General features: G+C 39.1%; 1 protein-coding gene and 1 long non-coding RNA gene across 2 annotated transcripts in view; one reads left to right on the forward strand and one right to left on the reverse strand.

The window, feature by feature from the left end:
- Nucleotides 1–1,571: 1,571 nt before the first annotated feature.
- Nucleotides 1,572–27,228, reverse strand: part of LOC114314457 (ent-kaurene oxidase) — a 29,848-nt gene continuing 4,191 nt past the window's right edge. The window contains exons 3-8 of the mRNA XM_028260940.2: nucleotides 3,298–3,459; nucleotides 3,067–3,207; nucleotides 2,710–2,964; nucleotides 2,449–2,610; nucleotides 2,142–2,336; nucleotides 1,572–2,059 (exon numbers count right to left, since the gene is read on the reverse strand). Coding sequence (XP_028116741.2) covers nucleotides 1,748–2,059; nucleotides 2,142–2,336; nucleotides 2,449–2,610; nucleotides 2,710–2,964; nucleotides 3,067–3,207; nucleotides 3,298–3,459 — 1,227 coding nt within the window. The 3' untranslated portion in view covers nucleotides 1,572–1,747. The remainder of the gene's footprint in view (nucleotides 2,060–2,141; nucleotides 2,337–2,448; nucleotides 2,611–2,709; nucleotides 2,965–3,066; nucleotides 3,208–3,297; nucleotides 3,460–27,228) is intronic.
- Nucleotides 9,031–10,315, forward strand: LOC145792325 (uncharacterized). Its single transcript, XR_014331709.1, has 2 exons — nucleotides 9,031–9,069; nucleotides 9,242–10,315. It is a non-coding gene; the product is annotated as an uncharacterized LOC145792325 (long non-coding RNA).

Genomic DNA, 27,228 nt, shown 5'->3' on the forward strand with positions numbered 1-27,228 from the left:
CAAATTATTCCCCTAAACTAGAACATGGGAAAAATCAACAAACCAAGCAAATATATGTTTGAATAGTAAGGTCTCTAAATAGGGTCCAGCTTGTCTCAGGTTGAGATCAAAATTGGACTCGTCTAGTTCAGTCTATGAGGTCTATTTTTTTGGTCCGTTTTGATAATCCGAACCGTGCAATATATAGAATTCGTCGAGTACTACATGCCTATCAAAAATCACGGTGATCGGATATCAATAGCTATGTGATCAAATCAGTTTTGTATAAAAAAAATAGACGGTGAAACAATTAACGGTTGATAAAAAACTGTTTTGTTCACATAGCTCGATATCCGATCAACGTGATTTTTTACAGGCATATAGTACTTGACGAGTTCTACACATTGAACGGTTCGGATTATCAAAACGGGACCCGTGGTAGACCCTTACGGACCTAACAGCACGGTCCAGTACGATCCTAGACTGGACCAATGCCACTGCCCTCTAAATATATGGTATGAATGGAAAGTAAAAACCGAATACCATCAAGAAAATTTCTATCCAAGTCACTATAAAATTTGGTAAACTCACCACCTACACTTTCCTTTCGAATTTCATCAATGTGCAATTGGAAATGTTTCTACCCACTACTACAGTAATACTTAAAAGATCACAGTTTTCAACTGTGATCTTAAGTTTTCAATCTCTGTATTTTTCAATACAAAAAGCATGATGTATAAAGGCGTGATGGTTTTTCTAACCTTTTCATCACGTATTTTAACCGTGATAGTAAAATTAAAAAACTAAGATTGAAAGTCAAAAAAGTAATTAATATTGTAGTAAAGATTTTAGTTTTTAACCGAAAACTGTGATTGTTTACAAAGATTCAATCTTATGTCTAGTTGTAACCGTGATGGTTAATATATAAAAGGATAAATTATAAATATACTCCTGAAGTTTACTTAAAATACAAATTGTCTCTTATGGTTTGGAAAATTACAAATACCTCCCTGTCAAAATTTTTTATTTAACAAAATTAATTGAAAAAGTGGAATTTCTAACTGTTCACATATACAATAATAAAGTTATCTGAATTATTAATTGAAATAAAATTTTAACATAATTAAATACCACTAATTAATTTGATGATTTATTAATAAAATGACTTATTTGTTATAAAATTAGAAACCTTAAGGGGCATAATGTAATTTCTAGAACCCTAAGGGGCAATTTGTAATTTAAGTAAATCTCAGAGGATGTGTTTGTAATTTACCCTATATAAAATATCTTAGTTTTTGTGAAAAACCGTGATAGATACTATTTTCTTTTGTTTTTGTTAACCGTGATCATATATTTGGAAAAAAGAAAATCTCGTCTTTTAAATTGTGATAAATTATTGAACTCAATTATTTTTCTGTAAATTTTATTATGCATTAGACAAGAATAACTTGCAACCTTGAGCATAACTCATTTACACAAAGTCAAGAATACATGTCATCTCATTGGTTGAAGTCACAAAAAGTACAAAATGAACCAATGAGGTGGTTGTATTGTTCGCATGTGTGCAAACAAATTTACACTTTATTAATAAAAACACTAGGTAAAATACTCGAACTTATTGCATAACATAGCATTATTTGCATTACACTGGAGCCATGTCAAAATGACTGGGAAAATTCATACTATAAATAAAAACAATTATTTAGTAGACTTAAAGCACCACACCACATGCATACAGTAGATAAAATAAGGCATGCTTACATAATCATCAATTTCTCGACTTTATAATTGCTTGCAATGGATGAAGTTTCTGAGTGGTGAGCCCTAGAGTACCAACATTTTCTTCCTCCCCATCTTTGAGTCTCCACTCAAACTCCTGTATAAATCTACCAATTGCAGTGCACGCAATTAGCATTGCTTGAGGAGAACCTGCACACACCCTCTTTCCGCCTCCAAAGGCCATTGTCTTGTGCAAATCCATGACATCAGATTTCTTGTCAAAAAATCTGTCAGGGTTAAAATCTTCAGGATTCTCCCATTGTTTCTCGTCCATGTTACACCCATAAATGTTGATAGCAATCTACATACACAGAATAGTTCAGGATTAAAATGGCTGGCAATAACAATAAAAATAGCAAGATGAGAAGTGAAGAATAATTAACCTCACTATTGGAAGGAACATAGTATCCTCCTAGTTGTGTATCTTCATGGACATATCGCATAGGAACTAATGGAACAGGACTGTGCTTTCTCAATGTTTCATGGAACACAGCATACAAGTATGGATGCTGACACAACTTTTCCTCTGTAATCTTCTCAGAGCCACAAACACTTTGAATTTCTTGATAGAGACGATCCTGTCCGATTCAGTCAGAGTCGAGCAGTGTTACATGAAAAAATCAGTTAGAAAAAAAGGCACTTGCGTACTCTAAACAGAGTGATACATAATAGATTAGAGATTGAAACAACCTGCAGGTTTGGATTCTTTCCAAGTTCATACATGGCCCATTCCGTTGTGACCAAAGTAGTGTCCGATGTTTCAATAATCACCTCCCAGAGCAACATAGCCACTTGTTTCTCCGACAGTGTTTTCGCTTCAGCTAACAAGTAGTTGAGATAAGAATTCACTTCCTGATTTAAAATCCCGCCCAAGTTATGTAACTATTAGGCCATGACACCACTTAAAAAAGTTCAAAAAGAATGTTTAGTTAAGGGCAAAGCAATGGTTACCTCGCTAGAAGCAACTCGTTTACTATGCTTCCTGATCAGGGCCTTCATCAAGGCTTCCCTACGGAAATACATTTTCTGGATTTTCATTTCAAAACTTTTGTTTGGAATCCATTTTAAGTATGGGAAGAAGTCTCTCCAATCTACATCGATTGCACCAGCCATTGGGTCCTTCACCAAAACCCTGAACATCTCTTCTCTTGATAAAGTGGTTCCAAGCTCATCCACATAAATAGATTCCACATCAGTCCCCAGAGCCTGCAAATCCCATTACATTTCTCTGATTATTCTTAGTTTTACCTCTCACTTTTCCAGTGCAGGATTTTGAAAAGATGAGTATTAATGAAAAAAAAAACTCACTTCTTTCATTGCTAATCCAAAAAGTTCAGATTCAAAGATTTCCCTGAAGGATACAGCTCGAAGAGGATAGTCTTTCACATGAGCATGGAATTGTTTTGAAATATTATCTATCAAGGTGTCCCTGTGGCCTCGGTGTCGCTTCTGTATATTGAGATCATATATTTGTAAAATGTACAAATACAAAATATGCAAAACAAAAGCAGTATTTGAGGAGAACTATGTGGCACGAACCAGTGCAGTTGGTCCCAAAACATTTGTGAGTATATGTCGCTTTACTGTTTTATGGAAATCATCGTAATCACTCGTTGCAACCATGCATTTATCAGAAGTGAGAATCTTTAGTGCGTTTGATAGCTTTCTCGTTGAGATGGATGAGAATCTGGTTACCATGGCCTAAAACAACCCAAGAAGACTGTAAGTTGCAACATAGTATTGTATTCTACAACCAACTATTATAATGAAAATTAAGAATCCATTATAAGATAAAAAAATAATAACAAAAAAAGCCTCAATTTTCTACCAAACTGGCGTTTTGAAGTGCTAGTTTAAGTTTCGTTCAAGGGTAGTATGACAAGCACACAATACCAGGTGTTGTATGATTCATATGAATATCATTAGGTTGCTTTATGTAGCATAAATACTTCAGTTTAAGAATTATTAACTGCGAGTCTATAGGTCGAAGTGTAAGATGGATAAAATATGATGCATTAAGCATGTCTTCAGTGGCATCATGGACAACTTGTCTTTAACTAGCAAACATAAGATTGTTATGATATGTCAAAATCAACTATTTACTATGTGCCTTTCTCCTTCCATGCAGTATAGTCAAGTGGCCTTTTGCTGCAAAATTTATGTCGTTTTGAAAAAAAAAAAAAAAAAAAATTAAAAATTAATTAATTAATTAACAATCATTTATTTGGACTGTGGAATGGTTTTCTCAAGAAAAGCTTGTCATGTTGTAACACAAGATCAAAAGGATCACAGAGTTTATAAAAAAAAAATTGTCAACTGGAAAATGGCTTAATTAAAAATAAAAGGTTAGCTGGCCTATATAAAAGAGAGATTTATCTCCTCATAGGGAAAAATAAGAACTCCAACTACTAGACTCAGCGAGAAAGGGCTCTCTTAGCACATCAATGTGCAACCACATTACATTGCCTTACAGTAATTAAGCACTGCCTATTCTAGTCAAAATATTTTGAAATTTCATTCTTGATTTGTAAAAGACAATATAACCCAAAAGCTCCCATTCGTTCCATGGAACAAGAATGCTCAAATAGTCAAAAATGAGAGATTTCGAGTCATAATTGTTGGATGAAGTCAAGATTTGTACTTAAGCCATCTCTAAAGGAGACAGCAATGGACATCGTGAAGTAAATTGTTGGTCCTTGTGAGCAAAATCTCACTCTAACGTACACAACAAACATCAAATCAAATTTTCTTTCCACTTCAAAACACTGGCACAGTTGTCATGTTGAATCTGGCATAGCAGATAAATTCCTTTGATTAAATAATGATATTGGCGAATCCACAAGACAACCAAACGGCTTTATTTTTTCAGTAATCGGATATTCATGTCATACTTTGGATTTTTTATTTATTTATTTATATTTTACATCAGGGATTTCCTTCATTAACATGTCATTTTCTTTGGAGGGAAAAACAATGATAGATAGCTTACTCATTTATTCTAATATTTGAATTTAGCAATGAAAAACCAAACAATAATAATAATAAAAACATAAAGAAATTCTCTACTTCGAGTGTCAAATGTCAAAAGTACCAACTCTGATAAATAACACATTAGCTAACAATAATGTTACATCTACTGAATTTGGGTTTGCCCGAATTTGTCTACACCGATTGACACACTAGACATCTAGGACGTGGCTATCATTTGGGCAGATGCCCGTTGACATGTCAGTTGACAATGGTGACAACCGCGGTTGACAAACACTACAACAAAATTGAATTTTTATGGCATCACATCAACAACATACAATAAATGCAAGTCGTAAATTTTCACTTTCACACCTTTTGTTTTGTTTTGTTTTTTTTTTTTTTTCGCATGTCGTAAATAATATCCTCACAACGGCATGTCAATCGCCTACACTGCTAGTGCTAATAATGATGAATTTTTAACAGCTTCTAATGTTTTCCGTAAATAATGAAACTTTCTATGACATGTGTGACAACCCCGTCACATATTATGCTTTTAATTCTTTAATTACGCATGTGCTTGTGTGCTAGGTGTGAATTTAAATGTTGATTATGTGATTAATGTAGTTTTCGACTTCACATCTATTGATCGTAAGAATATCTGTTATGATTTTTGTGACAATCTAAAATCGAAAGCCTTAATGGCGACAGGAATCAAAATTGATTAGTTCATTGTGATCGGCAAAATTTTTGGAGCCTAATGAGGAGTTTGATTAAAATTTGATTCAATTCAGAAAAATTAAGTTTTGATTAATTAACTTAAGTATACTTAGTGAGCTTAAGCCATAATTAGTATCTAAAGCTAATCAACTTATAAATATATATGTGTGTGTGTGTGTGTGTGTGTGTGTGTGTGTGTGTTAAGTTAGAGACTTAAGCATTCTTGAGCTCAAAATTCTGAAATTTACATTCTAGAAGAGAGTAAGAGCAAGTCAGAGAAAGGGAAGCAAGAGAACTTGGAGTTTTGTCTAGAGGCTTGAAGAATTGAGGAAGACAACTCAAATTTTACTAGAATAAGTGTTATTGAAGACCTTAGGTATGTATTTGAACCTTAATTTATGAATCTAAGTTAACAAATATGTGCATTCAAGAGCTCATATGATCAAATACCATAAATGAGTTAAGGATGATGAATTTGAAGCTAATTCATACATGCATTCATAGTTTTGTTGAGTTTCATCCTTTTGAACAAGGTTTTGTTATCCATGTTAGGATTGAGGATCATATCATGCATGCATTCAAGAATTAAGTTGTTTTGAAGCTAATCTCCATGTTTTTGTAAGCTTTGGAAAAGAATTTGAAGTTAAATGTTACATGCATGATCATTTGAGTTTGAATTCATGAAGTTTGACCCTGAGATTTGAGAATTAGTCTTGTATCGATGTTTATGGAAGAGTTTTAAGTGTTTGAGAAGTTGTGTACAAGCCATACAAGTTCATGATTTTAAACTATGAGCTTTGAAGTTCTACTATGTTCTAGAAATTCCAAAATTCTACCCCACCACTCGAGCGAACAATCTATCGCTCGAGTGCACATTTCATGCATCCAGTATTTTTGTAGACAATTGAAGTTGGCTCGAGCAACCGCCTTTTATTTTACACTTTGGCTCGAGCAAACATCGAGCCTATATTTGGACCATCCAGCACTTTTGCAGACCTAGTGGTCTACTCAAGCGACCAATGTTGCGCTCGAGCGAACTATCCTATTTCAGTATATTTTGAAAGTCATGTTCTACCCATTTTGGCATTCGCATTCCCTTTTTTGTATTCTTAGGCATATATTGTGCATCCCAAATGAATTAATGAGTTAGAATAAGACTTAAAAGAGTTGAATAAGTTAAAGAACAATTCGGTTAAGCAAAGTAATTCAATGTGTTTATGTTTATGATTGTGTAGTACCATCCGCAAGGATGTGTCAGCAATAGAATCATAGTGAGTAATATCTTAGTAAATATATTTTCTCATTTACTCTATTTTATGAATGTCCTAATGTGGTAAGTTTTTCCGAAACTATGATTTTGTAAGTATGAGTTTCTATCTATCTGATCAACATGATATCTACAAATGTGTTTGATGAATTATAAACGTATATGATGGACCTAAGGTCATTCTGTATATTTGAAATGGATCCAAGGTCATTCCATATATTTGACAAGATGGATCCAAGGTCGTTTTGAATATTTGATAAGTTTGATTATCTGCTATGAGTAGACCAAATAATCATTATGCAGCTGTAAATTATTGGACCCAAGGTCGTTCTGCCATTTGTTGGACCCGAGATCGTTCTATTATATGTTGGACCCAAGGTCATTTTGTCATATATTAGACCCGAGGTCATTCTGTTATATATTGGACCCGAGGTCGTTCTGTAATATATTGGACCCGAAATCGTTCTGTAATATATTGGACCCGAAATCGTTCTGTTATGATACGAAACTTTTATGAGAATGATTTTGTTTAATATTAGAACTCATTCATATAATTTCTTTACTTGGATGTTATTCACTGGGCTATCGCTCACTCCATTATATTTATGTATATAGGTGAGCTGCGAGATGTCCAGCCTTAGTGTGCCTGTGAAAGGATTACCAAGTTTTTGTGGAGTCAGCTAACGATGCCTACGCACGAGGCTTTTGTCTTTTGTTTTGTTTTTATTGGTCATACTTGACCATCTTTTGTTTATAAGAAGTTTAAGTTTTGTAAGATCATGAATTATACTTTTGTGTTTAAGTCTTTGTGCCTCGAGTCTGAAATGAATGTTCAAACAAGGTGTGTTGTATGACTATGAGTTATTAGCATATAAGATGTTCCTGTTTATGCCATATATACTCATCTTATTGGACAAAATTTTATTATTCAGCTTCTATTTCTCGCCCCATATAATTAAATATGATTTGATTTCTGCCTGAAACCGTAGGTAATCTCATGATTACTAATCAGTTATGATCCAAACCTCTAAGAGTGGGTTCGTGACATGACAACATACGTATGACATGCTATTAATTAAATATACACGAAACACGGATGCTATCTGTTGAACACATTTCACTTTACATGGCATGCAATTGTCACTGTGAAAGGTATAACCAAAAAAACAATAGGCACGAAAACAAAATTCACTCTGGCACCAAACACTAAAAAAAATATTTAAAAAAGAAAACAAATATATTAACAGAAGGGTCCAGCTTGTCCAGTCCGGGATTGGACGGGACCGTGCTGTTGGGCCTGTGGGGGCTCACCACGGGTCCCGTTTTGAAAATCTGAACCGTTTAATGTGTAGAACTCGTCGAGTACTACATGCCTGTAAAAAATCACATTGATTGAATATCGATAACTATGTGATCAAATCAGTTTTGTATAAAAAAATAGACGGTGAAAAAATTAACGGTTGATAAAAAAACTGTTTTGTTCACATAGCTATCGATATCCGATCTACGTGATTTTTTACAGGCATATAGTACTCGACGAGTTCTACACATTGAACGGTTCAGATTATCAAAACGGGGCCCGTGGTGGGCCTCCATGGGCCCAACAGCACGGTCTAGTCCGATCTCGGACTGGACAGAAGCCACGGCCTTAAGAGAAAAGTTAGGAATCATGAAAAAAATTTATGAAAATGATCATGAAAGATTTATGATCTTTGAATTATCTTGATTAGTATGTGGTGCTTTATTCTAAATATAATACAAGGATCACAAAACTTTCATGATTATTTTTCATAATACCTAACATTGCTGATATATTAATATGCACTTTACCATTTAGCTCTAACTCTTTGGCTTCTAAGCAAAAGGAAGAGAGAGGTTTCATCTATTTCTCCTCTTCGGCTTTTAATCAAAAGGCACCAAGAAGCTTAGGCCCCGTTTGTTTGGGGTTATAGGGAGGGAATTGGGATTACTAATCCTTTGGTATTACTAATGAATGTGTTTGTTTTGAGAGATGGAGAGGGGACTATTAGTCCCTTGGTATTAGTAGTCCCCTTGAAAGGGGGATTGGTAAGGAGGAGGTAGAGATGGTATTAGAAAAATAGTGAGGGGATTAGAAATTTTTTTATTTTTTATATATTGAGAATTTTTTTTAAAATATAATGTTTAATTTTTTATATTTTTTTATTTATTTTATTATTTTATATGAAAATAATTTAACAATTCCTCACTATCAATCTCCTCCATTCTATCTCCCAAAACAAAGGGGTTAAATCATCTTCTATAAACTCTTCTCCTTCCTCTGCTCTCAAACCCCCCCCCCCCCTATTTCTGTTTTGCACCCCAAAGTTCTCTTCCAGGTAATCGATTCTTGATTTTTTTTTTAATTTTTTTTTTCTATGTTGGTTTGTTCATAAATTTCTTTGTCTGTTCATGGTTGAAAACTTTATTGTTGGTTTGAATTACTTTAATTTGGCTATGTTTTATCAATTTAGTTACATTCACTATGACTTTTGTTTTCAACTATTTCAGTTGAGCATTAATTTTTGAATCTTTGAGAGAGAGAAAGAAAGAGTCGAAGGGAGGAGCAAAGCAGATATACACCAAGTGAAGAAGGCACTACTTTCTCTATATCAACCCTTCCTCTCTCTCTCTCTCTCTCTCTCTCTCTCTCCTCATTCTTTCTCTCTCTATATCAACGCTTTTAGACTAATTTTGGTTTCGATTTAGGTTTTTATTGCGCAATTTTGTTTTCAATTTTTTACTTTTAATTCGATTTAGGAACAATCTAGTTCGATTTTGTGAGTTAAGATCATCCAAAAGATGTCGTTTTGAAAATAGGTGAGGGGTTTCTTCATATTTATCTATCGATGGTATCGATTTCCCTTCATATAAATACATATAGACTAATGCTTCATAAAGCCGATTGCTTTTTGTATTTTTTTTATGTATATTATTATTGGGTTTTTTTTTTTTTTATATGATTAATTGGAGATATGTACAGTATTTTAAGAGTTATGGGTTGTTTGAGGTGTCCTAAATAAGTGCACTTTTTGTCTTTTAAGACTAAAAAATTGAGGAAGAAAATATGGATGTTTGGGTTAATTTTTTGACTTTTTATGGAAAAATGTGTAATAAAAAATTGTAAAAATTGATTTGTAGGGAAAAATTAGAATTGGGATTTGTGCCGCCGTAATTGTTAACTTTTGGTGAATAGTATTAACTTTTTAAATAATTTTTTGACTTTTTAACTTTTTTATAATATGTCAAACTTAGCCTTAGTTTTTGAATTTGTTAGGGAAAATTACCCATAGGTCCCATGTGGAACATGTGGACACCATTTAATCCCATAACTTTTTTAGTACACCCAAAAGTCCTTTCCCCTCTCTCTCTCTGCTTTTTGCTTCCCTCTTTACGCCTCCTCCTCTAACCCTAATCTCAGTCCTAAAGTCAAACAAGAAGGCGATGAAGAACAAGAACAAGAAGACGATGAAGAACAAGAACAAGAAGACGCTCATCCTCAGATCTGTGCTTAAATTGAACAGATTTGTGTATATATCTTTGTCAATTTCTCTCTCTTTCTCTCTCTATTTACAGATTTTTTTTGAGATAGTTGTTGATCTATGGTTGTTGTTGTTGATGATGAAATAGATCTATAATATCATTGAAACAGATCTGTAATGACTCAGATTTGTACAGATATCACACAGATTTGTAATGAGAAAATTTTCGAATTCTGAACAAGTAATTTTCGAGTTTTAGTTACAGGCGGTGAAAACTGTAAAATTTTGCAGTTTCAAAATTTTTTTTTTGTGCTGGAATGAATCATGGTTTAAAACTGTAAAATTTTGCAGTTTTATAACATTTTTTAGAACTGTAAAATTTTATAGTTTCATAACATGTTTTAAACATTCCGACGAGTCTCCGGCGATGTTGAACATTCCGACGAGTCTCCGGCGACCGTTTGACGGAAGTCCGACAGTAGTAAGATGTGAACAGTGTCTGTAAATTAAAAAAAAAAAAAAAGGATTTTTTGGTAACAATTAAAAATGTATTGGACTAATTGGTGCAAGTATTTTGTTTTGGGATTAGCTGGGTTTTGAACTTAGTACATGGGACTTATCAGTAAGTTCCCCTATTTCCTTTGTAATAGCTAAGTTCTATGGGAAGAAGGTGATGCTTCTTTGAGTTATAGCTAAGTTTTTGTCTTTTTTGTTTTTTTTAATCTTGTATTTGGATTCGCTTTACAAGTATAATTCTCGAAATAAATCAAACTTTAAATACCATCAAAATTATATATAATTCTAAAAATAATTTTTAAAATTATAATTCGGGTTCTTTTTTCCCTTGAGAGTAGTTTGTTATTAGAATTTTTTGTTATGTGTCTCTTGAGTGTAGTTTTTTTTTTTTATATATAGAATATAAATTTACTAATTTAGGAAAACCAAGATATTCACACTCCACTTGTGAGAGGCTAAAAGACAAAAAATGGAGTGTGAAAAGTTTAAAGGGGAGTGGAAATATCATTGCTTTAAATTATGCTATAAATTATTTTTCCATCTCAAACTAACTTTTCATATTCATTACCAAAGTTCATCTCTTTCATTTGGATACACTTTTGTATCGGTTGGTTTTCTATTGTTGGAGGTGACCTGGATATATTTGTGATTCAGTTTACATGGTAATAATTTTTCTAGTGTTCGTTACCATATGTGCTTCCATGATAAATATGTGCTCTGTTATATGACATTTTTTTATTGTTCCTTATATTGTAAAGTTGATTGCTCTTACAGAATACATATTACACTATTCAGTGATGAATATTTGTAGGTTGAAATTGCAAATAAGGTATGTAAAATGAATTTGGTGCATTGAAGCATTTGTATGATGTATGTTGAAATTGCAAATATGGTATGTGAGAGGCTAATTTTTGGTAAAAATTGGGCCGAGCTATGAGATAGACTTTATGGCTCAAAGTAAGGACTGGGTAAAAAGGGCCGAAAAGTTACTCCGGCCCGAGAGAGATAAGGTTACTCCGGCCAGAAGAGATGAAGTTACCTCGGCTCAGGAATTGTAAAGCTACTTCGGTCAGGAAGCAACTTGAAAGTTAGACCGATCTTGGAGTTATACCGGTCTTAGAGTTATACCGGTCTTGGAATTATACCGGTCGCGAATCGTTGGTTCGGTCCGAACATACCATGGGTTGAACAAGAGAGAACCGAGGTAAGGAGGAGTAAAGGGAGAACCAAACTAAGGATAGTTCGGCCTACTCTGTGGCTCAGCATAGCCAGTTTTACTTCGGTCAAAAATGGTAGTTCGGCCATGGTGAAAACCATCCCACTTGGTTTAAGCAGTGGGGGGTGTAAAAGGATAAGCATTATCCTATAGGAGCATGAATCCTAGGAGGACTCTACATGGAGGAGTAAAAGTCCTACTAGGATTGGGCCACTCGAAACCTATAAAAGCTCACAAGCATCACCTTGGGGGAGGTAACATAACACAACATACAATTTTGCTTCCTGAATACATTGAGCTTTGTCTATTTGTCAAGTTTTCTGACTTAGGCATCGGAGAGGTTTCCGGCACACACCCGTCGGCTAGCTCACGTTTGTGTTTTCAGGTGACAAAGTGACGTCGTACGGAGGAGCGTGGACTTAGTCAACAGGATTATACGAGAAGAATTTGTAACAACCCCAAAATCCGTATTAGAGATTACCTTTACGGCCTTATGGGTTAATGCATTTTGATTTATTGATATGTGTTCAAATTGAGGAATTATTTGTTGAGCCACGACTGTAAAATTGAAATTACCGACCTTTACGGGTTCAGAAATCACAATTGAGGACTTGGATGTGTTAATGAAAATTTTTAGAACTATTTGGGAAACTTAATTGGAAATCTAATTTGTCTGATTTGTTAATGTGCGTTTGGGTGGTTAACTTGGCACTGCAAATTAAAGGCCTTAGAGGCTTCAGAAACCAGAATAGGGGACATATTTATGATCATCATAATTTTTAGAGTCATCTGGAAAGTTTAATTGAAATTTAATTTTTCGCGATTCGTAAGGGCGTGTTTGGCCCTCCTTATTTGTGATAAAGCTTGTATAATTAAATATATAGGTGTGTATGAGTTATATAAGTGGTGAACTCATACTTTTGGAGTCAAAAAACAAAATATCTAAAGAGAGAGAGAGGAAACCGTGAAAGGGAGAGAGGGAAGAGTGTCAATTTTCCCAACATCCATGGAGGCCTTGAAGATGATGGAAGAGAATTGAAGGAAAAGAAAGAAGATCACCCATGGGACTTGGAGGAATTGAAGAGAGCTAAGAGATAGACAAAGATTGAGTTTGGTATAAAAATCTATCTTGAAATCTTGTGTTTAAAGTATCAATTTGGTAAAATCATAGAGATCTTGGAAGATTTAAACCCATTTGGGGTTAAGGTTTATTTATGTATTTACTTGAGCTAATTTGAGGAATTAGAAATTGAGTTCTTTAATTTTGTTTATGAGTGGAGCTCAAGCTCATGGATATCATGAAATAAACTTTAGATTATGCAAGAATCGTGTGAAATTGTGGGTTGTGGGTTGTGTTTTTAAGAACCTTGAAGATCATGAAAGATTAAGCATTACTCTTGAACTTTGAGACAAAGATTGAATTGTTTGAAATGAAATTACACTTGGTTGATGTTAGTTTATCATGTTATAGGGCAATTCTACATGTTTTTGAGTGATTTATGTTAAGAACCAAGCTTAAAAATGGAAAAACCAAGTGTTGGAGCAAAAAGAGCCATTTTCGGACTGCACACTGCCCAGAGCCGCACGTGCAGCCCTGTTTCCCGCACGTGCGGGAGACAGCTTTGTCCAGCCATCTTTGAATAAGCATATCTTTTGCCTCAGGACTCCGTTTTGAGTGATTCTTGAGCCTAAAATCAAGCCCCGGAAGTCTAGTTTCCAATGGAAGTGGTCTCACTCCCAAATTCTAAATACAAAAATAGTTATGCCCAAATTAGTGACGACTATTCACTTTTTGTCAACTAATTTTATACCATTTCTTCACCTAAACCATTTTCCATTGATTTCTCCTGTTTCTGTGACATGGAGTATAACTTATTAAGGAATAATGAGCTTGGTACCACCATGGCTAATTGATTGAATGATCAAAGAGAATAAGTAAATGATCGAGTATAATCTCATATTATGTGTTGTGCGCTGTACTTGTAGGTCGAGACGAGGACATCGTCCTATTACTACCGGGAGCTGATCACTGTGAGTAGTAATACAAAAATGTACATTTTATCTACTGTTGACAATTATTGTCGCTAATGCTCTGTTCCTTGTAAGTGTTATACGAACATTTATGACAATTGGAAAGCAATGTGAACTTATATGAACGCTGAAAGCTTCGCGTACGTTGGTATGATTTTGGAATCCTTATGTTCTGTTAATGACGAATATTAGCCACTTGTTATTTATCAGCATGCTATGTTATTTCTTAAAGAATAAGTGGAACCTATGTTCATCCTTGAATAATGATATTTGTGTGAATCTAAGATTATGTTACGAAGGGACCCAAGATCGTTTAGAATCTATGATATGAATGTAAAGGTTTACCATCAGTATGCAACCCATATAAGAATATGAATTATTCTATTTTGTTAAGCGCATGATAATGATATGATATAACAAGAAATGCTCTGTTTTCTATTAACTTAATGAATGATTATTCATATATGTAGAAGTATTCACATCATCTTTAGCACAAGGCCCTTACCCAGGGGTAATAATACCGTGGTTCAAATAATTAAGTTACAAGTTTACGTATGTTCTAAGTTTAAGTCTGTTATAAGTTTACGTATGCTATAAGTCAAGAATGTTACAAACTCAAGAATGTTACAAGTTTATATATGTGACAAGTTCAAATATGTACAAGTTTAAGTAGGGTTACAAGTACAAGTATATACAAGTTTAAATGTGTTACAAGTTTTTAAGTTTAAGTATGTTATAAGTTCATATATGTTACAAGTCCAAGTATGTTATAAGTCCATGTATGTTATAAATTCAAGTATGTTACAAGTTTAAATGCGTTACAAGCTTAAGTATGTTACAAGTTTAAGTACGATACAAGCTTAAGTATGTTACAAGCTACGTTACATGCTTACATATGTACAAGTTCAAGTGTACTATAAGTTCACAATGTTGAGGAATTTCTTTATGGAACTAACAAGGATGCTTTTTATTGATTTGCCAGCGCTATTAAAAGGCTAAGTATAAGTAAGTATGAATTCTGATTTCTGTTAATGATTCAAGCATAATGCATATGTATGAATTTATTTCCGTTTATAGTATGACATTTATCTGTGGTTTGGTCTGTAAGACCTGCTAATTATTGGTATGGAACAAAGTGCTACTTGGAACTAAGTGCTACATTGTGAGCCACCGCTAGAGTCCATGTGAGACACCTCTTGAGTCCATACATATGTGAAAATTATGAGGCTAAAAGCCATTCTGTGAAAGTTATGAGGCTCATGGCCATCTGTATAAGTTGTTATAAAATGAAACAAAGTGCTATACGGAACTAATTACTACGATGTGAGTCACCTCTAGAATCCGTGTGAGACACCTCTTAGGTTCATATAGATATATATATGTTTCAAGGGCTTTAATGCCAATATGTTTTAAGGGCTTAATGACATTCTGATAAGGGCTGTAATGCCAATCTGATAAGGGCTTATGCCATTCTAATATGAAACAAAGTGCTACACGGAACTAAGTGCTACAATGTGAGTCACCTCTAGAATCCGTGTGAGACACCTCTTGAGTTCATATATCTATATATTCAAGGGCTTTATGCCATTCTGACAAGGGCTTCATGCCATATGTACAAGGGCTATATGCCACCATGTTTAAGGGCTCCATGCCATATGTTCAAGGGCTATATGCCATCATGTTTAAAAGTTTAATATTAATGTGTTCAAGGGTTTTAAGCCACTATGTCTCACGATTGGGCCTAAGGCCATTTTGAAATGAAAACAGGAACAGATTAACTGCGTGATCTTTGTATTTAAGTATGCGTTGCTAGATGTTATGTGAAAATCGAGCATTTAAGTACTATTACCCACTAAGTTTGCCTCACTTTATGTTATGTCTGTTTCTGTAGGTAAACAACCAAGTGGTTAATCCTGAGCCATGATGCTCATTCATTTTGTCAACTTTTGAGTGCCCAGACTCTAGATGAAGCCACTCATATTTTTGTGAAGTCTTGACAAACTTTTGGCGCTACGCTTTACTTATTGGCCTAAGGTTGAAATGTGTATGATACTTTCTTCCGAAATGTTTTTGATGTATGCCCAATTATAGAGCTGGGCTTGTATATATGTGCGTATATATCCGATATTCAGGTGTATGTTTTAGATTTTATTTGTCTGTTTAAAGTTTGTGATCCTGGCATGATAGTAGTAGCTCAATGGAGTTTGTTTCTATTGTCAAATTTTGATATTTAATGCTTCCGTTCAGGCCCCATATGTTATATATAACAGGTTAAGTGTCCGTTTCTGAAGTGGTCATGCCCAAACTTCTAGGGGCGGGTTTGGGGTGTGACAGAATTATTTCTTCCCCGTACAATTGGCGCCGTCTGTGGGAAAAACAGACAGAACGAAACCTCTTGACTAAGCTCCTCCTCTTCAAAAGACAATGGCGCACATTAAAGAATTGCCACAGTTCGCCGTCGACGGACTAACTCCAGATGAGGGCGCAAGGCATGAAGGATTACCTTCTGTCCCTCCCATGGCGGACTTGGAGCCCCAACGACATAACTCTAGAAGGGATACTAGGGGAAGGCGAAATAACAGCCCCCATCGCTCTCGTTCACAAAGCCTTGACAGGCAAAGGAGGAGGATTGACCCTCAAGCTCTGGAAGACCGCGTGAAAGAGCAAGATGAATTGATAAGAAAGATGGCGGCGGACATGGAGGCCTTAAAACGCCAGATGAAGAAAAAAGAAGTGGCGACAGGAGAGGGGCGCAAAAACAAGACGCCCCCTCGCCACTCAGAAAGTCGTAGTAGGAATACTACACCCTCACAAGAAGAGAGTAGAAGCCTCAGGACTGGCAATACTCAATCATGGTCTTCCAGAACTCATCGCTCCAGGTCTGAGAGGACGAAGTCTGAAAGATCATACACTGAAGGAAGCATATATTGGCCCTCACATTCTCACCGAACTAGATCCAGACAGACAGAATTACCCAGATCATCCGACTTACGAACCGTGCTCGAAGAGAAAGCACGATGCAAGGAGGATGCCAGGGCGCGGGATCCGCACAGAATTTCTGCCTTACAGCGGTTGGCTCCTCGGACGCATGGAAGCGTCGAGGTTGGAATGCCAATACCGCGCCCTACCTACGAACCAACGGACAAAGCATTAGCAAGACTACAGACTTCGCCGTTTGTTCCAGCAATCGAGAACGCGCCCCTACCATCAGGCTTCCTTCAGCCGAAATTTACTACATATGAAGGGAAGACGGACCCATACTCACACTTGAGCCACTTTCGCCAGGTCATGGCCGTTTACAGGCGAAACGAGGCCTTAATGTGCATACTCTTCCCATCAAGCCTTGGCGACCTAGGCTTGACTTGGTTCGAGAAACTCCCAGAAGGCAGCATAGCCTCTTGGGCACAATTGGCAGAAGCCTTCGTGACAAGGTTTCGGACAAATACTAAAACTCCGATGGAGATCGACCAGCTACTCTCTATCGACATGGGCGATAAAGAGACCCTAAGATCCTACAACAGTCACTACTGGGAAACATTCAATCAGATTGGGGACTGCCCCACCAATCTCGCCATTGCACAATATATAAGAGGCCTTCCAGTTGGGAACAGACTGAGGGACTCGATCACCATGACGCCACCCCTCACTATGGAAGCCCTGATGGAAAGAGTGCATCAACACATCAGGGTAGAAGAGGATGGCGCACGAGCCAAAGCAAAATCTAGTGCGACCGCAGCACCAGAAAAGAAGACCTCAGCGAAGGTCAATACAGTAGACCGTCAGAGCAAAAACGGACGTGGCAGACGAAATAACGGAGAAGACCCGGATAAAAGATGGTTGAGAATCCGTACTGCCATAACCACGGTATTCAAGAAAACGATATATCGGATTCTTAGCGAAATAAGAGATGAGCCTTTCGTCAAGTGGCCAGCCAAGCTAGGAGAAACCCAGAAGGACTATGACGAAAGATCGCGATGCACCTTCCACAAAGAAAAGGGACACCGCACGGAGAATTGCACACCATTGAGACAACATTTGGAAGAGTTGGTGGCAGCAGGCCACTTTGACAAATACATTGAAGGAGAGACGCAACCAGCCCCCCAAGATCACAATAACCCCAACGGAATGCCAATCGACGCCCCACCTCAAGGCATTATCAATGTAATACATGGAGTCTTTGAGCCTGAGCGTATATGCGAGCTCAGGGGATCAATCAAGAAGGCTGAGCACTTTAGAGAGGTGTCAAGTGCCCAACCTGCCATCAAGAAGGGGAAGACAGAGGCAACAAATGTTATGTCTTTTTCGGATAAAGACTTGGATCGAATATACTGTCCTCACAATGATGCCCTAGTCGTCACTCTCCGAGTCAAGGATTTTGACGTCAAGCGGATTCTGATTGACCAGGATAGTTCATGTGAAATCATGTACTACGACACATTTAAACAACTAAAACTACAAGACAAAGACTTGGCGCCTGCAGTATCTCCCCTAATTGGATTCAACTCCATACCAGAGTGGCCCGTCAGCAAAATAATTCTTCCAGTCAGAGCAGGAAGCGTAACAAAACAAGTGGAGTTCTGGGTATTGAAGGTCCCCTCCACTTACAACATCATCTTGGGCAGAACATGGCTGCACGCCATGCGTTCGGTGGCGTCATCCTACCATCAGGTAATGCGGTTCCCCAACGACACCGGTATAATTGAAGTATATGGAGATCAGATCATGTCAAAACAGTGTTTCGCCATGGTAAATGGCAGCCGCGCTGCCAAAGGATACGTTCATTCGGTGGAGGAACCCGAAAGAAATAAACTATTCGCGGACGTCGGCAAAGAAGCTGATCAAAAAGCGGTAGAGGACTTGGTGGAGGTAAAAATAGATGAGAAGAACCCGGATAAGTTCTTCTTGCTTGGCTCGTCGTTGACCAGCACTGAGAGATTAGAGGTCTTGGAATTCTTGACCTCTAACATCGAAGTGTTTGCCTTGACGCCCTACGACATACCAGGCATTGATCCAAACTTCATCAGTCACCAACTCAATGTCCACCCATCCGCCAGACCGGTCATTCAACGCACTCGTAGATTGGTACTCCACCATGCCGAAATAGTGGCAGAAGAAGTAGGTAACCTGCTAGAAGCAGGAGCAATTAGAGAGGTGCACTACCCAAGATGGATCTCCAACACAGTCGTAGTGCCAAAAAAGAATGGCAAGTGGCACGTGTGCGTCGACTACAAAACCGTCAACAAGGCGTGCCCAAAAGACAGCTTTCCCCTACCTCGGATAGATCAACTGGTGGACCTAACGGCGGGGCACAACCGACTTAGCTTTCTGGATGCATACAGAGGCTATCACCAAATCGCCATGCATGAATCAGACCAGGAGGTCACATCTTTTACGACTCCAAGAGGACTATACTGTTACAAGGTCATGCCCTTCGGCCTGAAGAACGCAGGGGCAACATTCCAACGGATGGTCAGTAAGATGTTTGAACCATTGTTGGGCAAAATAATGGAGGCTTACATCGACGACATGGTGGTCAAAAGCAAGGATGAGAATGACCATCTGAAAGACCTAGGCGAGATGTTTGAGATCCTGAAGAAGCACAAGCTGCGCCTCAATGCGTCCAAGTGTGCATTCGGAGTAGGATCTGGCAAATTCCTGGGCTTCCTCGTGACCAACCGAGGTATAGAGGCAGACCCCTCCCAAATCAAGGCAATCCAGGATTTGGAGAGACCAAACTCAGTAAAAGAAGTGCAGCATCTCACCGGCATGGCGGCTGCACTCAACCGGTTCATAAGCAGGTTGTCAGATAGACTACGACCATTTTTCCATGCCTTAAAGGCCAAATTTGAGTAGGACGAAGAATGCGACCAAGCTCTGGAAAGCTTGAAGGAGTATATGTTTTCCCCACCACTACTTGTTACTCCAGTACTTGGTGAAGAACTCTTCTTATACCTAGCAGTCTCTCAGCACGCAGTTAGCGCAGTGTTGGTTCGTGCAGAAGGAATTCAACACTTACCCATCTATTATGTCAGCAAGATATTGCTGGGAGCCGAAACAAGGTATTTGCCACTGGAAAAACTGGCATTAGCCTTGATGATGGCCTCCAGGAAATTGGCACACTACTTTCACGCCCACACCATAGTCGTCCTCACAACTTTCCCACTAAAAGCTTTGTTTGAAAGGGCAAACTTTTCGGGACGAATTTTGAAGTGGGCAGTAGAGTTGGGACAATTCGACATCAAGTTCCAACCTAGGACCGCAATAAAAGCCCAATCTTTGGCAGACTTCGTCGCAGAGTTTACCCTGGAAGTCATCATATCTGCCCAGTCAACCTAACTGACACAACCGAACTAGGGACGGAAGTTGATGCCGGAATAGCGCAACCCCTAGTAGAAGGTATTCAGTCAGACCCCAAGGCAGACCAGACTAAAGATAGCAAGGCAGAAGCTACACCGAACCAAAGCTCTCCGGCAAAAAAGGACTTGGTACAATCAGATGACAAGGGGGAGACAACAAGCATGGACCTTGAAAAAAACACCATTCTTGACCCCCACGACATCATCTGACCCCTCCACATGCTGGAAGTTGTTCGTTGGTGAGAAGTGGAAGCTCTTTGTGGATGGAGCATCCAACCGGCATGGTCCTTAAACAATGAAGCGGAGTATGAAGCGCTTCTCGCAGGACTCAAATCAGCATACTACATGCAGGCCACCGAGGTAATGGTCTACAGCGACTCACAGCTGGTAGTAAACCAAATTTCTGGCGACTATGAAGCAAAGGATGATAGGATGGCCAAATACCAAGAGTTGGTCAGAACAGAGATCAAAAAATTTGAAGTAGTAAGGATAGAACAAATCGGCAGAGAGGAAAACAGCAGAGCTGACGAACTAGCAGGCCTCGCCTCCATGGCAGATACCTCCATACCCCATCCACTACTGATCGACTACCTACCTAGACCAAGCATAGAAGACCCCGAAGCAGGAGAGGTATGTTGCACAGAACTAGGCCCCTCTTGGATGGATCCCATCATCCTGTTCTTGAAAGACGGCATCCTACCAGCAGAGAAAAAAGAAGCCAACAGAATAAGAGCGAAGTCACAGCGATTTTGGCTCTCCCCATCCTTAGCATTATACAAGAAGTTATTCTCAGGACCTTACCTAAAGTGTGTTCATCCCAGCAAAGTGGAAGCATTCTTGTTCGAAATACACGAAGGAGTGTGCGGAAGCCATCAAGGAGGAAGATCGCTAGCTTACAGGGCCATTTCACAATGATACTGGTGGCCATACATGCAGGAAAACTCGGAGAAATATGTGAAGAAGTGTGAGAAATGCCAAAAATTCGCACACCAAATACATCAACCAGCAAGAGAACTCCTACCATTAACTAGCCCATGGCCTTTCGCAATATGGGGCTTGGACATAGTAGGCCCACTTCCAACAGCACCCGGCAACAGAAAGTTCTTTCTCGCAGTAACAGACTACTTCACAAAATGGGTAGAAGCAGAAGCCTTGGCATCAATCAAAGAAAAAGATGTCAAGAAGTTCGTTTGGCAGAATATCATCCCTCGGTTTGGCATACCAAAAGCCTTAATCTCAGACAATGGCACTCAGTTCGACGGTAGAATCTTTAGAAGCTTTTGTGAAGAATACAAGATAGAGTTCTACAATTCTACACCGGCATATCCCCAAGCAAATGGCCAAGCAGAAGCATCAAATAAGTTGTCTTGGATGGACTGAAGAAAAGGTTAGAAAAAGCAAAAGGCAAATGGGCGGACGAACTTCCTCATGTTTTATGGGCTTACCGCACCACACCTCGACGATCAACAAGAGAAACACCATTCTCCTTAGCCTACGGAATGGAAGCAGTAATCCCACTAGAAGTTGGCCTCCCCACAATTAGAAGCGAAAATTTTGATCCAGACTTAAATGGAGAAGCCATAACATTGGAACTCGACCTTGCAGAAGAAAGAAGAGAAAAAACACTGGTTCACATCGCTTCATACCAACGAGAGTTAATTAGAAAATACAACAAAAAGGTACATCCAAGGCAATTCAAGATCGACGATTGGGTACTGCGCAAAGTAATGGGAAACACCTTGGTACCAGGAGATGGCAAGTTAGGGCCAAACTGGGAAGGTCCCTACAAAGTGGTTGGGTTAGCAGGCAAAGGGGTATACCACCTAGAAGACAAGGACGGCAAAGCAATCCCTAGGCCATGGAACACGGCCAATCTCAAGTTGTTTTATTTTTAGCTTTTTTTTCTTTCAACCATGTAATTTCTTCTTTTTTCTCAATAAGACAACCAATTCGTTTTCAGCATGAGTTGTTCTTTATAAAAGTTAGTTTTAGTAAAGATAGGAATATTGCAAACCTTTTGTTCTAAGTTAGCTGGAAAAAACTAACTTAGAGGTTGGCTGGAATAAACCAACACCCTTCATAAGCCCAGGATAAGGGTCAAGGCTGCAGGACGTTTGGTCGGAATAACCAAACAATGTTCTAAGTTAGCTGGAAAAAACTAACTTAGCGGTTGGCTGGAATAAACCAACACCCTTCCTAAGCCCAGGATAAGGATCCAGGCTACAGGATGTTTGGTCGGAATAACCAAACAATGTTCTAAGTTAGCTGGAAAAAACTAACTTAGAGGTTGGCTGGAATAAACCAACCATTAGTAGTCTTCAGCCGAAGTATGGGTATGGCTGAAGAGTGGTTGGCTGGAATAAACCAACTCTTTGTACTCTTCAGCCGAAGTATAGGTATGGCTGAAGAGTGGTTGGTTGGAATAAACCAACTTTTTGTACTCTTCAGCCGAAGTATGGGTATGGCTGAAGAGTGGTTGGCTGGATTAAACCAACTCTTTATACTCTTCAGCCGAAGTATGGGTATGGCTGAAGAATGGTTGGCCGGATTAAGCCAACTCTTTGTACTCTTCAGCCGAAGTATGGGTATGGCTGAAGAATGGTTGGCCGGATTAAGCCAACTCTTTGTACTCTTCAGCCGAAGTATGGGCATGGCTGAAGAGTGGTTGGCTGGATTAAACCAACTCTGAGTACTCCTCAGCCGAAGTAATTATGTCGGCTAAGGAGTGGTTGGCTGGTAAGCATAGTTAGTTTAACCATTTAAAACCGGAATGGTAGTCAGAATAATAGAAGACATTACAAGTGCAAGTATACAAATCAAAACCGGAATAAGAGTCCAAACAAAATTTTCATTAATTGAAAAGTAATTACAGAGGGGCATAGCCCGGTTACAAAGACAAAAGTACAAAGTTAAGAGAAAAGATCTTCAATTTCGGTATCAAAGGCAGCATCAGCATCAACATGAAGACCGGTTTCAGGCGGAAGCTCGTTTTCAATCGCAAGAGTGGTCTCGGTCGGAACCACAGTTTCACTTGGTTGTTCAACAGTTAGATCTTCCACTATGGGCTCCGGCCGAACTGCCTGATCCACGTTGACAACCGGAGTATCCTCAGAGGCAGAGTCTTCATCAGAATCTGAGCCTTCAAGAAACTCCTGTTGCATGGCATTTGCATATTCCAGGAGGGAGTTCGGTAGGCTGGAGGGTTGAAAACCTCGGTCTGTGGATCATGACCGAGCTTCTCAACGGCTCCCCTCCAGCCGCACTTAAAGAACAGCTCCTTGGCAGCCTCACATTGCTTGACGTATACATCCTCTCCCTTCTTGAAACCTTTCTTCTCGGCCTCTTTTGCGCTCTCCTTCGCCTGGGATATTTCGGCGTCTTTCTTCTTTTCAAGTTTTACCAGCTCGCGCAGGTACTTGTTCTTCAGAGCAATGGCAGTCTTTTGCTTTTCGGCTTCGGCCGAACTAACCAGTCCGGTCAGTCTGCCGACCTCCCCTCGTAGCTCGGCCATTTGCTTTCTGGCCTCCTCTAGCTCGGTCGTTTTTGCTTCGGCCTCTGCCGCGGCTTGCCTTGTTATTTTCCTAAGCTCCAGCACCTTCCTATGAGTGATTTGGTTTTTCTGAATGGCCTGACAAAGCAAAGATTTCCCCTTAGCCGAAGTAAAGATAAAAAAAAAAAGAAAAAGAAAGTAGACAGAGAAGACGACCGAAGTTACTTACCAGAATCATGGATTTGGTCGAAGACCGGATGGCCTTCAGTTCGGTATTCAGTTGTTTTTGGTGGTGCTCCATGTCTTTGGGGAGACACACACTCTTGGCCAGATTGAAGGCCAACTGGTGGTCTTTCTCGGCAACGACCGAGTCTGAATCTTGGATGTCTCGGTCGTTGAAAGTAAGCTTTGGGGCCCAGCTACTAGTATTTCGGTCAGAAGGCTCCGGTTGGGGGCTCGGTGGCAAGCTCGGCGGAAGAGCAGGTTCTTCATCAACCAAAATTTGTTCGGTTTCCGCAGTCCGAGCGCGTTTGGTTCAGCGGGAAGAGGACGGCTGTTGAGAAGGGAGGGCTACAACAGCAGGCTGCGGTTGACTGGGTGGCGTTGCTTCGGGCCTGGTTGTCTCGGTTAACAGCGCTCTGACTCTGTTCCTTTTTGCCATTTCCTCTTCAGCAGTAAGTGGAATTAATCTGATTTGAGGTAAGGATGGGTCCGGTTCTGGGCCCTCCTCTAGTAGAAAGTCGGTTACTCTGGCTTTCCGGCGACCACTGTATCGGTAGGTCGGCTCGAATTTCAGCAACTTGGCCCAATTATGTTCAAGATATCGTAGTGCGGCTCGCAAAGTTGCAAGGTTTGGATAGCTGTATAAGGAATGAAGGTGGGCAGAATCTGCGAAGGAAGAACTGTTAGTTCGGTTGATAGACTAACAAACCGAAATAAAAAAGTGCAAGAAAGAAGACCGAAGTTAAATTACCAGGCTCTCCTTTTTTCCAATTTATAGGTCGGCCTGGAATCTAGGCTTCAAAATCCTCAAAATTCCCAGAGACCCAGAAAAAATCGTCGTCGTTTAAGTCTTTGTCCGGTGTATATTTAATTATCTTCTCTCGGCGGCGGCGTATCCTAAGGTAATAAACCCACCCATCATCTTTTGAGCCAATAGAATATTGATGGAAGATTTCGGCCAGCCCAAGGTTTAGTTTGGCCTGACAGTTCATTTCGGCTATTCCCATAATTATTCGGTATGAATTGGTGGACAGTTGGGTAGGGCATAATGTAGTTTGCCTAAGAAATTCACAGATTAAAGGTTGGACTGGAAATCGCAGTCCGGTTTCAATAATGGACAAAAGGGTGAAGGGGACGAAGCCTTCTTTATCCCAGGGAATAACGTCTTTTTCGGCCAAGATCAGATGGACATCATCAGGTATTTGGTAGTCTTTCCTAAATTCAGCTAGGCCGCCCGGAGTATTTACTAGGTGCCTATACTTTCCCATTTGTGGTATAATTTACAAATAAGTTATATCGGTGCAAAAATGGTGCTCGGTAGCTCGGTCGAGCGCACAAAGGAGTGTCTGGACAACCTAAATCTGCAAAGTAGAAAACAATGGGGTTAAGCACAGATCATAAGACCGTGCTACAAATTAAAAGCAAGGTAATAAAAGCCCTACTTCGGTTTTATGGAAAGGTTCTATCTCGGTTCAGCAAAAATGATTGGTAGCTCGGTTTGAGCAGGGTTTTTATTAGCCAGACCTTGGCAAGTATCTCGGCGTATTGGCTTTGGAATCAATTTTTAGACCGGTTCATCGTCTAAGGGCGGCTTTCTGAGTTCGGTCTAAAAAACTAAGAAAGTTGGTTTAGCCCCAAAGGCCTAAAACGGTTGTACAATGATTTTTATTACTTCGGTTGAGCCTCTAGGGGCAGCTTTTCTGAGTTTGGTTTAGAAACTAGGAAAGTTGGCTTAGCCCCAAAGGCTTAGCTCGGTGGGAAACCGAGGTTCCTAAAACTAAGGAGTTCAAAATCGTTCGGTGGACTTATCTCGGCTAGAGTGACTCAAGAGTTGATAACCTACTGAAACTGCTGTTATTTCTACAAGTTCTATTTCGGTTATAATCTAAAGTAATCGACCTATATAGGACAAACAGTATCCTAATTCGGTTGCTACATGATTTTGGATCTAAGACTAGTTTTCTACAAAATAATCCACACACATGCGTTCTACTGTTAAAGTTCTTTTCATGAAAGTACAAAAGCAAAGCAGAAAATAGACTAACATGTTTCGCAAAAACATGAAAAGCAAAATATGAAAACAAACAAAGCAAGAAGGTTAGACTTGCTTACCAGAGTAAAAAGGAAGAAGCTAGAAGATGGAGGCAATAGCAGTAATGGAGGGCACGGACACAGCAACCTCAAACTCAGGGCTCAGGAACAAGGGGGAGAAGAAGTAAGGAGTAGAGTAAATGATTCAAAAATGAAAGGGTGGTTTTGTGAAAAAGGAGAGAGAAAAAGCGGCAAAAAGGGGCGGGACTGTTCAAAAATTTCGTGGTACGAGGGCGGCGTGACAGCAGCTCACAGGCTATCAGAGCCTGCCACGTGGCGTTGGAAAGTGAAGCGTTACAGTCACTGATTGAAGAGACGTTTTTGACCGAACGTGTAAAGCCGAAGTAAAATAAGCTCGGCTGGAGAGGCTAAACGATTTTTTAGTTCGGCTGGAAAGGCTTAAGAACGTTAGCTCGGCTAGTCACTAGGTAATCCCAATCATGCTGTGCAGATGGAATTAAGGGGCAATTGAGAGAGTAATTTTTGGTAAAAATTGGGCCGAGCTATGAGATAGACTTTATGGCCCAAAGTAAGGACTGGGTAAAAAGGGCCGAAAAGTTACTCCGGCCCGAGAGAGATAAGGTTACTCCGGCCAGAAGAGATGAAGTTACCTCGGCTCAGGAATTGTAAAGCTACTTCGGTCAGGAAGCAACTTGAAAGTTAGACCGGTTTTGGAGTTATACCTGTCTTAGAGTTATACCGGTCTTGGAATTATACCGGTCGCGAATCGTTGGTTCGGTCCGAACATACCATGGGTTGAACAAGAGAGAACCGAGATAAGGAGGAGTAAAGGGAGAACCGAACTAAGGATAGTTCGGCCTACTCTGTGGCTCAGCATAGCCAGTTTTACTTCGGTCAAAAATGGTAGTTCGGCCATGGTGAAAACCATCCCACTTGGTTTAAGCAGTGGGGGGGTGTAAAAGGATAAGCATTATCCTATAGGAGCATGAATCCTAGGAGGACTCTACATGGAGGAGTAAAAGTCCTACTAGGATTGGGCCACTCGAAACCTATAAAAGCTCACAAGCATCACCTTGGGGGAGGTAACATAACACAACATACAATTTTGCTTCCTGAATACATTGAGCTTTGTC

Source organism: Camellia sinensis, chromosome 6, assembly GCF_055761805.1.
Source record: "Camellia sinensis isolate YWXY chromosome 6, ASM5576180v1, whole genome shotgun sequence".
Classification (NCBI taxonomy): Eukaryota; Viridiplantae; Streptophyta; class Magnoliopsida; order Ericales; family Theaceae; genus Camellia; species Camellia sinensis.